The sequence below is a fragment of the Rhinoraja longicauda genome, chromosome 9 (assembly GCF_053455715.1).
Source record: "Rhinoraja longicauda isolate Sanriku21f chromosome 9, sRhiLon1.1, whole genome shotgun sequence".
NCBI classification, from domain to species: Eukaryota; Metazoa; Chordata; class Chondrichthyes; order Rajiformes; family Arhynchobatidae; genus Rhinoraja; species Rhinoraja longicauda.
In genome coordinates, this window is record NC_135961.1 from 55,320,266 (window position 1) to 55,334,995 (window position 14,730).

Sequence of the window (14,730 nt, forward strand, 5' to 3'; positions counted from 1 at the left end):
CATATGGTATTTGATAAATATTGTGGTTAAACGCTGGCGTCCAATTCAAATAGCATGAGTGGGGGCATGAGTGCAAAACCCAGAATGGTCCTTTGTAAAACCTATTTTACATCCCCCCCTAAGAAGGCATTCAACACCATAATTTAACACCTCATCCAAAACATAGCAACTCTAGTGCCAATGCTCCTTCAGTAACTCTGAGTTTTGCACATGCCCCCAAAGTGGCTATTTGAACTGGAAGGCAGCATTAAACCCAATGATTTGAATGGTACATTGTCTCTCCTTTCTGAAATGATGCCTTCAGGCAATATTCTAAATATGCCACAATGGGAGAACCTGTTGATTTCAATGCATGTAAATTTGTGTATGTTCCAATTGATGCTAGCCTGTTGTTACTCTGCTCAGAACATCACTTCATAGATTTCAGATAACAAACAATACTATATTCCCATTCTTGATTTTGCAGTCAGAGCAGAATGCGAATGAATTTAAAAGTATATTTTGGGTTCTTTACTGTAGCCATGAAGGACTTTTATCTGTATAATCAACACATCGTACCTAATTTTCTGTCTATTCAAATTGAGACTGTAGCTTGAAATTGTATCCATAAATTATTGGGGTACACTTAAGATGCTAATATTTGTTCCTGGCATTATTATCTCAATGGTGTTAGGTTAGGTAAGGGGGAGGTGCAGTGAGACCTGGGTGTCCTTGTACACCAGTCACTGAAAGTTGGCGAGCAGGTACAGCAGGCAGTGAAGAAAGCTAATGACATGTTGGCCTTCACAACAAGAGGATATCAGTGTAGGAGTAAAGAGGTTCTTCTGCAGTTGAATAGGGCCCTGGTAAGACCACATCTGGAGTATTGTGTACAGTTTTGGCCTCCTAATTTGAGGAAGAACATCCTTGTAATTGAGGCAGTGCAGCGTAGGTTCACGAGATTGATCCCTGGGATGGCGGGACTGTCATATGAGGAAAGATTGAAAAGACTAGGCTTGTATTCACTGGAGTTTAAAAGGATGAGAGGGAATCTTATAGAAACATATAAAATTATAAAAGGACTGGACAAGCTAGATGCAGGAAAAGTGTTCCCAATGTTGGGCGAGTACAGAACCAGGGGCCACAGTCTTAGAATAAAGGGGAGGTCATTTAAAACTGAGGTGAGAAGAAACTTTTTCACCCAGAGAGTTGTGAATTTGTGGAATTCTCTGCCACAGAGGGCAGTGGAGGCCAAATCACTGGATGGATTTAAGAGAGAGTTAGATAGAGCTCTGGGGGCTAGTGGAATCAAGGGATATGGGGAGAAGGCAGGCACGGGTTATTGATTGTGGATGATCAGCCATGATCACAATGAATGGTCCGAATGATCACGGTGCTGGCTCGAAGGGCCGAATGGCCTCCTCCTGCACCTATTTTCTATGTTTCTATTAGTTGATCCTTTCTGCCACATCTGTCCTGACGTTAAATCTAAACTCATTGGAAAAATTCTTGGATCCATTAAAATTTGTCTCAGTGAAGGTACATTGGGAGAACACGGGTCTGTATTTTGGTCACTCACAATCTATCCTAAACCAGCGAGGTGTGAGATTCTGCAACAGAAACATAATTCTCTTGATTTGTGTGATTCAACAGGAGAGCCTTCAATTTTCCCAGCAGGCGACCATCATAATGAAAGCCGTACAAATATTGCTGCGTAGTTTCAATAATGGAGAACCACTTCACAATGCTATAATGGAACTGAAGCTTTCTCATTTCCCTATCCAATTTCAATCTGGAAGAATGGCTGATAAGCAAGTTCAGGTATATTGATTGATGAATGGATTAGTAAGAGTCTCCATCAACAGTTTATTTTCAGGAAAAAAACAGCACGTCTCTGACTCCATTATGCTCATTAGTTGATTTCTTTTACCTGCCTTGTAAACTATTTTCTTCCTTTTTTAGACACTTCTGAGCTTAATTTTACAGCTCATTTAATTGGGTTGTGGTCAGTTAATGTCACTGGAAATCTGTGCACATATCTTTTGACTCCCTTTGCTGATTTAATTTTAATGCAGATAAGAAGCATAACAACTAGCATGCTTGCATTATGCACATCAAATGGATTAACTATGTTCAAATTCCCCAAATCCTTTGAAATTTTAATTTTACTATTATTTTTTGTTTGGTCACATGGGATGGGAGGAGTTGGCTGCGCCGAACGGCTGCGGCTCTCTGGCAGTCTGTTGTCTTTTTTTCTTTTTTTTTGTTTGTGTCGGTGTTGGGATGGTTTTTGTTTCTGTTTTTGGCTGTGTATGTGTGGTGGGGGTGTGTGGTGGGGGTGTGGGGTGGGGTGGGGGGGTGGGGCGGGGGGAAACCTTTATTTATTAGGTCTCTTCCCCGGGGCGCGGCTCGGCTGCGGGCCTTAACATTGCCGGCGCAGCTCGGCTGCGGGACGTTTCAGTGCCCGGTGCGGCTCGGCTGCGGGCCTTAACATTGCCGGCGCAGCTCGGCTGCGGGACGTTTCAGTGCCCGGTGCGGCTCGGCTGCGGGCCTTAACATTGCCGGCGCAGCTCGGCTGCGGGACGTTTCAGTGCCCGGTGCGGCTCGGCTGCGGGCCTTAACATTGCCGGCGCAGCTCGGCTGCGGGACGTTTCAGTGCCCGGTGCGGCTCGGCTGCGGGCCTTAACATTGCCGGCGCAGCTCGGCTGCGGGACGTTTCAGTGCCCGGTGCGGCTCGGCTGCGGGCCTTAACATTGCCGGCGCAGCTCGGCCGCGGGACGTTTCAGTGCCCGGTGCGGCTCGGCCGCTGGACTTAACATCGCCCGGTGCGGCCGCGGGACGTTTCAGTGCCCGGTGCGGCTCGGCCGCGGGACGTTTCAGTGCCCGGTGCGGCTTGGCCGCTGGACTTAACATCGCCCGGTGTGGCCGCGGGACGTTTCAGTGCCCGGTGTGGCCGCGGGACGTTTCAGTGCCCGGTGCGGCTCGGCCGCGGGACGTTTCAATGCCCGGTGCGGCTTGGCCGCTGGACTTAACATCGCCCGGTGTGGCCGCGGGACGTTTCAGTGCCCGGTGCGGCTTGGCCGCTGGACTTAACATCGTCAGCGCTGTTCGGCCGCGGGACGTTTCAGTGCCCGGTGCGGCTCGGCCGTTGGACTTAACATCGCCCGGTGTGGCCGCGGGACGTTTCGGTGCCCGGGGCGGCTCGGCCGGGGGGGCCTTCCATCCCCTTGCGGGGGCTGTGCGTGTCGTTTGCCTCGGTAGGGGTCGAGCTGCCTGTCCGTGGGTGCGGGGGGAAGAGAGGGGAAGTTTTGTTGCCTCCATCACAGTGAGGGGGTGTTTGGAGTCACTGTGATGGATGTTTGTGTTGGGGTCGGGTGTCCTGTGTTCTTTTCTTTTTGCTGTATTTTGTGTGACTGCTGAAATTTCGCTCGGTGTTGTGCCGAGTGACAATAAAGTGTTGTTATGTTATGTTATGTTATGTTATGTTTAAACCATGCTCTCACTGAGCAGCACAAATTGTTTCTCCTTTCAAAGTATCAAAATGCCATTTTTAAACAATCAAAACGATACCCTTTTAACTTTCTCTGTTGCAATGAAAACTGCTTGACATACTCTAGTTTGTTAATAGGCATTGGATTGGTGGTGTTACTTCGTAAAGTAATTTCAGCCACGACAGCTTTCATTCAAGATCCCAATCTTTGTGAATCGGTTTCACACCAATTGTGCTCACTGTTTGCCTGGCACCTTCTTCCAGAATGACATGCTTCCAACTCCACAGTATTACCCACTCCACTTCATGATCACCATCACTACTGCTGATGTGTTTTCAGGTGCATTATGATTTAACTCCATCCCATGTATAAACTACAACTTTTCCAACACTTTGAAAACTCTTCAGTTTGGTTCTGCACCAAACCCGACTCACAGCAACCCAGTTCATTTTTTAACTTTCATCTCCACCAGTTCTTAATACAACAAATTCAAAACCCTTCATTCCACTTCCCAATCATTCCGTGATCTCCTACAGTGTGCCAATTGAACCTCCTCCACCTCCAGATCCCAGCTTTTGATCTGTGATGGTTTTGGCATGCAAGTTCCTCACAGCTTGGTTTGGTCTGAGATTTCATGTATATAGATCCATCCCAATAAAATTCCACAACCCTTTCCTCCTCGCAAATTTTCTTCCCACTTTCACGAAAATCTAGTTTAACAATTTCATAATTCTGCTAAACTCTCTAAAATCTCCATCTACATTTGTATCTGTTCTTGTTATTGTAACAAATAGAATCACGAGTAGGACATTTGTTGACTAGTTTTCATTCCAACATTCAATAAGATCACTGTAGATCTTTTATCTCAGTGCTGGGGGGAGGGGGGGGGGGGTTCAATTGTATTCACCTCCCAAAGTAATCAATTTCAGTTCTGTGGAACTAGAAAAACATTTGGTTTCGCTCCATATGCACACAGCAATTTTTTTTTAACTTGCCTTGAATGTCACAGTTAATGATCCCAAATCTATACTCAAGAGAATACACACATTCTCTCATTAACCTAGCCCCTCAATATTACCCCAATTTTATATCATTATGGTGAATATGTTGAACCATCTTATCTTTCCATGGTGTGCATTGCCAGATTTGAACACAGTACACCAGATTCAATATAACCAGACAAAATGTTGTATGAAGGAACTCCAGGTGCTGGTTTAAACCGAAGATAACCCCAAAATGCTGGAGTAACTCAGCGGGACAGGCAGCATCTCTGGATAGAAGGAATGGGTGATGTTTCAGGTCGAGACCCATCTTCAGACTGAAGAAGGGTTTTGACCCAAAACATCACCCATTCCTGCTATCCTGTGATGCTGCCTGCCCGCTGAGTTACTCTAGCATTCTGTGTCCATCTTCACTGTAACCAGAGTTTTGTTCACTTGGATTATATGATATACCTCATGTTTTAAGCCTCTTCTGACAAAGAGCTTTTAAAAAGTAAACTTTTTAATTACTGTTCATTCCTCAGTTAATGTTAAGATACTGCAGTAATGCCGATTAATTGACATTACACAATAAGGCTACCTATTTTGGTGCTTGTACTCATTGTCAACTTGCTGTTTATCTACCAGGCCTTCAACAATGCCCTTTACGCCACGCTACAGCATGCATTCAATAGTCCTCTCACCCCAGAGACAAATCTTGCTTTCAGAGCGCTCTTGCTTGATCTTTCTCCAAAGGATATGCTGGGAAAGTTCAAGCCTCAGCCAGGTGAGTGAACCAGTAGAGGTTGACATGTGACCCCAGCTGATTATGGCTTTCAGATCCTTGTTGATATACCCGGATGAAAATCTACTTTTGTTTCTCTGTTGAAATACACAGAGACATTGCAACATTGAAAAACTAATAGTATCCAGCCTTCTGAGGTTGCTAGATCCAATTCAAATCTTGACGATTTTGTCATTTTACCCAGAAGGAGATGCTCACGATTAAATTGTAGTTTGTTCATTTTAAGCTATTATGTACTGCTATTCCCATTACAATAATGCAGCCATTGTACAAATGTTAAAATGCTCACCACAATCTAACGCGGTGATCCCATAAAAAAAATTGGTTTCTCATAAAAGCATGAATCTTCAAGCTTGGAATTATTCCATAAAAGACATTGATAATTTTGCAATGGGACTTACACTGCAATATTTTGAGATAGACTTTTATGGGTCTGAAGAGTGATTTTCACAGATTAGCATTGACAATCTTCTAGTAATGCAGAGGAAGACGTATCTTAGTATCATAAGCTTGAAAACTCCCAAAATATGCAAACACCCTTTACAACTTCATTTGTAAACGGATGCCAAATATAAATCAAACGTCCTTTTAGGAATCATGTACTGGATGGTACGAACCTTTCAATATATGGGCATTGAATATTGCCTTCATCACTCAGGATATTGGGTCGTCATGTTACAGTTGCACCAAATGTTGGGAAGGCCGCACTTGGAGTATTGTGTTCAATTTTGGTCACCCTGCTGCAGGAAAGCAGCAATTAAACTGTAAAGGATGCAGAGAAGATTTAAAAGGGTGTTGCTAAGACTCAAGTGCATGAGTGCAATCAAAGCCCCCACAGCCGACGATCGAAGCCCCCGTCAGGGTGATCGAAACTCCGGCGTCGGGATGGTTGAAACTCTCTCTGTGGAGCTCCAGAGTCGGCCTCTTCTTACCAGAGACCGCGGGCTTCACTAATGGTGTGCATTTATTTGATCTCCTTTGATATGTACGGTCTGGGATTCTTGTGCACCCTACCCACACCCTCCCTCCCTTCCATCCCCACGTAAAGGGAAACGTTGTATCAGCTTGTTTGCATCCTCCTGATGTCAGCATTATAGATCATGGTATCTGTAGTTTCACACATATTCAGAAGTAGCTTCACTGGTCAATGGGCTGATTCTGCTGCAAGAGATAGTGAAGCTTCAATTTTTTTTTAAAGAGTGACTATTTTCTCATGCTATGTATGTGCATTGCATGAAACTGCAATGTGCCAATAACTTCATGCCACCCTTATTGTTTTTAATATCACTGATTATAAAGTGCCTGACCAGTGGCAGAACAGGACCCCATCTCATGAAGAAATGCAGGCTACTATTAAATTGCAAGCTTGGTGGAGAAAAATACATGTTCAAGACATCTGCAGGGCAGCATTAGCAGGTAAGAAATTAAGTGATGTATACATCTGAGTTGCTTGCAAGTTCGAGTGTCTGTGCAAAATGTCAATTTGTGGAAAACATTTAGTGGATTATTCTTATTTCCATCACATAATATGGCCTGAAGGATTCTACACTTAGTTCTTGCCATGCAGACGTGCAGAACAGGCAAGTCAGGCTGCTTTTGTGGGCCTATGGGTCCTCAAGATGCTGCTACTCAACAGCACAAAGCATGTGGCCTGACATGCTGAGTATTTCCAGCACTTTGTGTTTTTGTTTTACAGCAATTGCAGTTTTATGATTTTCACTTACAGACAAGCAACGTGTACTTCCAACGTGTACTTTTCACAGTCTGCCACACCTTCAACTCAATTAGGTTCTTAAAAATAAGATAGACACAAAAAGCTGGAGTAACTCAGCGGGACAGGCTGTATCTCTGTAGTGAAGGAATGGGTGACGTTTCAGGTCGAGACCCTTCTTCAGACAGGTCTAAAGAAGGGTCTCCACCCAAAACGTCACCCATTTCTTCTCTCCAGAGATGCTGCCTGTCCCGCTGAGTTACTCCAGCTTTTTGTCTCTATCTTTGGTTCAAACTAGCATCTGCAGTTCCTTCCTACACCGGTTCTTAAAAAGACCATTTAAACTTCAAAAAGACTTTCATTTGGGGATGTGAACAGCACTTTTTTCCCATTCTCACTTGTAACGGTGCATTAAGTGTCACCCAACATCAAATGTAATTGTAGATAGGCTGGTTAGCAAGTTTGCAGACATCATAAACATTGGTGTGATTGTAAACTCTGAGTAAAGTTATCGTAGTGTACAATGAGATATTGGTCTGCTGTAGAATGGGTGGAGTTTAATTCTAGTGAGTGTGATGTGTTATTTTTTGGGAAGTTGAATGTAAGGGAAAAGTCTACAGTTGATGGCAAGAACCGTATCAGCATCGAGATATCTCGGGGTCCAAGTCCATGGATCCCTGACTGTGGCAACCCAGATAGAGTGATAAAGTGAAGGCATCTGTTATGTTTGCCTTCATCGCTCAGAGTATTGAGTATAAGAGTCAGGAATCATGATGCAGCTTGATAGGATTTTAAGTCAAGCAGCATCTCTGGAGAAAAGGAATAGGTTGACGTTTCAGGTTGGAGATCCTTCTTCAGAGCAGGAGCTAGGGCGGCACGGTAGCGCAGCGGTAAAGTTGCTGCTTTACAGCGAATGCAGCGCCGGAGACTCAGGTTCGACCCTGACTACGGGTGCTGCACTGTAAGGAGTTTGTACGTTCTCCCCGTGACCTGCGTGGGTTTTCTCCGAGATCTTCGGTTTCCTCCCACACTCCAAAGACGTACAGGTATGTAGGTTAATTGGCTGGGTAAATGTAAAAAAAAAAAAATTGTCCCTAGTGGGTGTAGGATAGTGTTAATGTGCGGGGATCGCTGGGCGGCACGGACTTGGTGGGCCGAAAAGGCCTGTTTCCGGCTGTATATATATGATATGATATGATATGATATGATAGGCCGCATATTGTGTGTTATTTTGCAATTATCAGGATGTGAGACTTTGGAAAGGGTGCAGAAGAGGTTTGCTAAAAGGCTGCCTGGATTGGGAAGTATTAGCTCCAAGGAGAGTTTGGACAAACTTGGAATGGTTTCTCTGGAGCCTCGGAGGCTGAGGGATGACCTGATAGGAGTACATAAAATTGTGAGAAGTAGAGATAGCATAGACAGTACCTTTCTCCCAGTTCCCTGTCCTTTAAAAAAAAAATCATCCTTTTCTTTATGATCTCCATGATCTGGCCTTCACAATACTCTGAGGTAGTGAATTCTTACCCTCTGAAAGAATAATTTCCCACACACCTCAGTTTCCAAAGATCTTGTAATTATATCCCCTCTAATCAGTTTCTCTGACAAGTGGAAACATTTCACTATCTACCCTGCCTAGTCTTCAGTTTAATAAGATCACTCGTCATTCTACTGAATTTTGAAGAATATAAATGTAATTTCTTCAGTTGCACCTGACAGAATAGTCCTCCCTTCTGGATGCTGGAATAACTTGATGTGCTAAAAATCAATGAGAAGAAGATACTAGAAAAGCTAGCTGTATTTAAAGTGGATAAAATCCCCGGTCCAAATAAAATGAATCCTAAGCTGATAAGAGAAGTCAGGGTGAATATTGAACGGGCATTAACCAGAATCTGCACAGTGGCTCAGCAGTAGAGTTGCTGTGTTACAGCGCTTGCACCCCCAGAGGCCCGGGTTCGATCCCGACTACAGGTGCTGTCTATACGGAGTTTGTATGTTCTCCCCGTGGGTTTTCTTCGAGATCTCTGGTTTCCTCCCACACTCCGAAGATGTGCAGCTTTGTAGATTAATTGGCTTAGGTATGTATACTTGGTATAAGTGTAAATTGTCCCTAGTGTAGGCTTGTGTTAATGTGTGGGGATCGCTGGTCGGTGCAGACTCGGTGGGCCGACGGGGCAGTTCCCTCTCTATCTCTAAACTAAATTAAAACTAAACTACTAGACATCTCGAGATGCATGGAGGTACCTGAGCACTAGAGAATTGTAAATTTACTCCACTGTTCAGAAAAAAAGCCTTTAATACACACTACCAACTACAGGTAAGTCAGTTCAACCTTGGTGATTAGGAGACCTTTAAGGATAATGATCAGGAACAGAATTAGCAGCTATTTGTGTGCATTGATTGCAAAGACCTAGGATGGTTTTTGTTAAAGGCAAATTGTGTTTCAACCTGACTTGATAAGGTCAACAAGAAGATTGACGAGTGAAATGTGGTTGATATGGAGTATGTAGACTTCAACAAGTATTGCATGCGAGGTCCGTCATCACGACTGAAATCCATGCAATGAAGAGGCAAAGAAAGGAAATTGGCAAAGCAATGCAAAACAAAGTAGCGGTGTACGGCTGTTTCTTAAGCTGAAGTGAAGCATACTGTGGTGTACCCCACAGTGAACACTAAAACTATGTTTTTTTTTCTTAACATAGAATACTGAGCATAGGACAGTACAACACAGGAACAGGCCCTTCAGCCCCCAATGTCTGTGCCAAACATGATTCCAAACAACTCAACTGCCTGCAAATTATAGTTTCTCTCCATTCTCCACACTTCTATGTTCCTATCCAAAAGCCTCTTAGACACCACTAACATATCTGCCACCACCACCACCACTAAGCAGTGCGTTCCAGACATCAACTACAATTTGTGTTTTTTGCACATCTCCTTTAAACTTTTCCTCTCATGCAAAAGCCATGCCCTCTAATGTTTGATATTTTTTTATCTCAGGAGAAAGGTTCCAACTGCGTACCTTATCTATATCTCTCATGATTTTTATATATTTATATATCAAGTCTCTCCTCAATCTCTGGCGTTCCAGAGAAAACAATCCAAATTTATCCAACCTCTCCTTGTAGCTTATACCCTCTAATCCAGGCATCATTCTGGTAAACCTCCTCTACATCTTTTCCAAAGCCGCCACATCCTTCCTGTATTGAGGCGACCAGCACTGCATGGACTACTCCAAATGCGGCCTAACCAGTGCTATAAAGCTGCAACATGACTCTCTGACTCCATATATTCAGTGGTTTGACCAATCATTGTTTGCTCGAAACTTACAAAATTCTTAAGGGGTTGGACAGGCTAGATGCAGGAAGATTGTTCCCGATGTTGGGGAAGTCCAGAACAAGGGGTCACAGTTTAAGGATAAGGGGGAAGGAAGTCTTTTAGGACCGAGATGAGAACGTTTTTTTTCACACAGAGAGTGGTGAATCTGTGGAATTCTCTACCACAGAAGGTAGTTGAGGCCAGTTCATTGGCTATATTTAAGAGGGAGTTAGATGTGGCCCTTGTGACTAAAGGGATCAGGGGGTATGGAGAGAAGGCAGGTACGGGATACTGAGTTGGATGATCAGCCATAATCATATTGAATGGCGGTACAGGCTCGAAGGGCCGAATGGCCTACTCCTGCACCTATTTTCTATGTTTCTAGGACAGGGCCCCCCAAACCTTTCAGTATGAGGGCCACGTTATATATTTGGCACATTTTTGCAGGCCTTAGGAAAAAATGAAGAAGTGTGAGTTTAAATTTTTTTAATGAATTCAAAAAAGTTTAGACTAGGTTACGTTAGATTAGATTAGGAAAGATTAAACCAGGCCAGGTCAGATTAGGTTAGTTTACTTTAGGCTTATATGGCAACAGATAAATAATATTACATTTTTTAAAAGAGCTTGAAATATTGGCCTACTCCTGCACCTATTTTCTATGTTTCATCATCCCGTCAAAAAACTCGATCAAGATTGTAAAACGCAGCCTGCCCCATTAAAGTCATGCTGATTGTCCCTCAATTAACCCATATCTTCTAAATGGAAATAAATCCTATCCCGAAGAATCCATTCCCTTAGCTTCCCTACAACTGACGTGAGCCTCATCAGCCGATAATTTCCTGAACTCTTATCTACTTCAAAGGAACAACAAATTGGCTACGCTCCAATCCTCCAGGGGTCTCACGGGGTTAGAGAAGATGCAAATGTCTTTGGCAAAGCTCCTGCAATCTCTGCTCTCGTTTATCTTATTGGCCTGGAAAAAATCCCATCAGGTCCAGGGGATTTATCCACCTTAATCTTCTTAAAAAAGCCTCAGCACCACCTCCTCCTCAATGTCAAACTGTCATTGCATTTTAGTATCCTCCACATTAATCTCATTGTCTTGCATGCCCTTCTTGCTGAATATAGATGCAAAGTACTTATTTAGTACCTCGCCTATATCAACTGACTCCAAGCATTAATTTCCACCTTTATCCTTGGGGGGTCTTATCTTCTCCCTCATTACCCTTTTGTTTTGAATGAAACTATCAAAAGCCTTGGAATTTTCTTTCATCTGGCTCGGCAAAGACATTTCTAATCTCCTGACTGAGTTCTTTCCTCCTTGCTTTATATTCCTCAAGGGCCTTATCTGATTTTGTCTTCTTAAAGCTTGCATATGCTTTCTTTTTTTTGGATCAAATTTGTAACCTCTTTGGTCAGCCAAGGTTCCCTTACTTTGTCAGCCTTATCCCTCCTCACTGGAACATGCAGTTCCAGAACTTTGATCAACCGACCTTTAAAATGCACCCACAGATGAGATGTGGACTTACCCAATAATTGCTCACAGTGTACTCTCACAACCTCCTGCCTAGTAACGTTATAATTTGCCTTCCTCCTATCAAATATCTTCTTGCAAGTTCCAACCTTCTCCCTTCTTCAAAACAATCTTCATACTTGTGGAGGAAGGAACTGCAAATGCTGGTTTTAACCAAAGGTAGACACAAAAATCTGGAGTAACTCAGCAGGTCAGGCAGCATCTCTGGAAAAAAGGAATAGGCGACGTTTTGGGTTGAGACCCTTCTTCAGACCAAGAGTCAGGGGAAAGGGAAACGAGAGATATAGATGGTGATATAGAGATATAAAACAAACGATTGAAAGGACAGAGACACCCCTGATTGTGCAGGGAGACACTCCTATTTCTTTTGGTCCAGAGATGTTGCCTGACCCACTGAGTTACTCCAGCTTTTTGTGTATATCTTCTGTTTAAACCAGCATCTGTAATTCCTTCCTATACATTTTCTCTGCTCCACTGCAAATGGTGGTTGGCATCCACCCATTTGCGAGAGATATTGGTGCGGGTGATTATCATGGAGCTGAATTATAAGTCTTGATCATTCTATGCTCTCAGTTCTGATATCATCTTTATAATATTTAAGGCATTTTTCTAATACCTCTAAATACTGTTCAGAATGCAGTGATCCAAATGTGGCCTACCTAAGATTAAATACATATTTGGCATAATTTGTTTAATGTTCATTTCTACCCTTCTGGAAATGAACCCAGTGCAAGGTTTGTTTTTCCACAGGAATCTAAATCTATTATTATACATTATTGAGGCCTTTCATTCCAATTGGCCCATGCTGGTATCAATACCTTCAATATTGTAGAGTCATAGTCATAGAATCAAACCGCATGCAAACAGGCCCTTTGGCCCAACTTACCACATCGACTAGCATACCCTATCTACACTTGTCCCATGTCTGCTTTTGGCCCATATTCCTCTAAACCTATCCTATCCAAGTACCTGTCTAAATATTTCTTAAACGTTGCAATAGGGCATGCAATAACTTTTAATGATTTATAAATGTAACCACTTATTCCCATTGCTCTTTTGCCCTATTTAGACTTTTGCTGTGCAGAGAGTGTGTGCCTTTGTATTTTGCTTAGCAACATAGCAAATTGCAACCTTGCACTTCTCCAGATTGAAGCTAATTTGAAATTTGTTCATAATTCAGAAAATATACGAGTGACTCCTGAAACACATATTCTTTTGTGTTAATACAGGAACAGAAGAAAATTTGTATTGCCAACATATCCTGGAAGAGGTTTACGCTCTTCTAGAATCAAACAGGGAGCAAAATGGCTTGTTTTTACTTAGGTATGATGCATTGAATATGACTGAATCATGCATAGTTTTTGCAAAGCTGTAATGTTTAATACAAAATTAAATATTCCTCATCAACATTTTTGATAATATAGCTTGTCTGAAGAAAGGTATTTGAAGTATTACCTTCAAAGGTATGTTGTATTCCTAAGTAGGATGTGGAAATGAGAATCTGGGATTAAAATACACAGGAAAAAAGTCCAATCATTTGCTCAGGAATGGTATTCTCTTCAGGCAGCGCTTCCTGTAATCCCTTCGATGGTGGGGGCATTGATACTGGGCAATATACAGCACCTTTCTGCAGTCTCCTACGTTCCTGAGCTTTGGAATTACTGAACCAGGCCATGATGCAACAGGACAATATGCTCTCCACTGTACACCTTTAGAAATTTCACAAGAGCATTTGGCAACATTGGAAGATTCATTCCTCGAATCTTCTTAAACTTTTGAGGAAGCAGTGGAATTGGTGAGATGACTTTGTGGTTGCATCAAATGTGCTGGGCCCAGGATAGATTATCAGAGATGTGTAGTGAATGAGACAGTACTGAATGCGTAATGAAGGTGTACTAGATGAGATTGAAGCTTGCCCAAAGAGTTAGCAGGTTGCAGAGAATGACCAAGGGCTTTAACAAGATTTAATGACTTTGAACGGGTGCAAACACGGGACTGTATTTCACATGCATTCATTCTTCTTTATGTGTTCTTCAAGGTATCTGTTTAATAAAAATCCCAAGCTGGCAGAATTGTATCCTTTTTATGATGATGAGCGGACCAGGACAGTGTACGCTGACTACACGGTCTCATACAGTGATCAGGCTCCCCGCTTCTGGTTTCTGATATTCAGGTATGAACTGAAATTATGTTCCTCAGAAAATTACTTGAGATTTTCTATCGTGTTCCTCTTGAGTATAGGAGCAAGGAGGTCCTACTGCAGCTGTACAGGGCCCTGGTGAGACAACACCTGGAGTATTGTGTGCAGTTTTGGTCTCCTAATTAGAGGAAGGCCATTCTTGCTATTGAGGGAGTGCAGCGTAGGTTCACCAGGTTAATTCCCGGGATGGTGGGACTGACATATGATGAAAGATTGGGGCGACTGGGCTTGTATTCACCGGAATTTAGAAGGATGAGAGGGGATCTTATAGAGACATATAAAATTCCTAAGGGATTGGACAGGCTAGATGCAGGAAAAATGTTCCCGATGTTGGGGGAGTCCAGAACCAGGGGGCACAGTTTAAGAATAAGGGGTGGGCCATTTAGGACTGAGATGAGGAAAAGTCTTTTTCACCCAGAGAGTTGTGAATCTGTGGAATTCACTGCCACAGAAGGCAGTGGAGGCCAATTCACTGGATGTTTTCAAGAAATAGTTAGATTTAGCTCTTAAGGCTAACGGAATCAACGGATATGGGGAAAAAGCAGAAACAGGGGTACTGATTTTGGATGATCAGCCAAGATCATATTGAATGGCGGTGCTTGCTCGAAGGACCGAATGGCCTACTCCTGCACCTATTTTCCGTTTCTGAGAGTTCCATTCCAGTTTTTATGGATCCTGAGGTGATTAATGAGGCCAATGAGGGAAATGCAGACTC

At 43.1% G+C, this 14,730-nt stretch overlaps 1 protein-coding gene across 1 annotated transcript in view; it reads left to right on the plus strand.

Annotated features, from left to right (window-relative positions):
- adgb (androglobin) overlaps positions 1–14,730 on the plus strand; it is a 146,450-nt gene that overhangs the window by 86,039 nt on the left and 45,681 nt on the right. Inside the window, exons 23-27 of the mRNA XM_078405531.1 lie at positions 1,633–1,800; positions 5,099–5,237; positions 6,555–6,671; positions 13,045–13,138; positions 13,854–13,988. Coding sequence (XP_078261657.1) covers positions 1,633–1,800; positions 5,099–5,237; positions 6,555–6,671; positions 13,045–13,138; positions 13,854–13,988 — 653 coding nt within the window. The remainder of the gene's footprint in view (positions 1–1,632; positions 1,801–5,098; positions 5,238–6,554; positions 6,672–13,044; positions 13,139–13,853; positions 13,989–14,730) is intronic.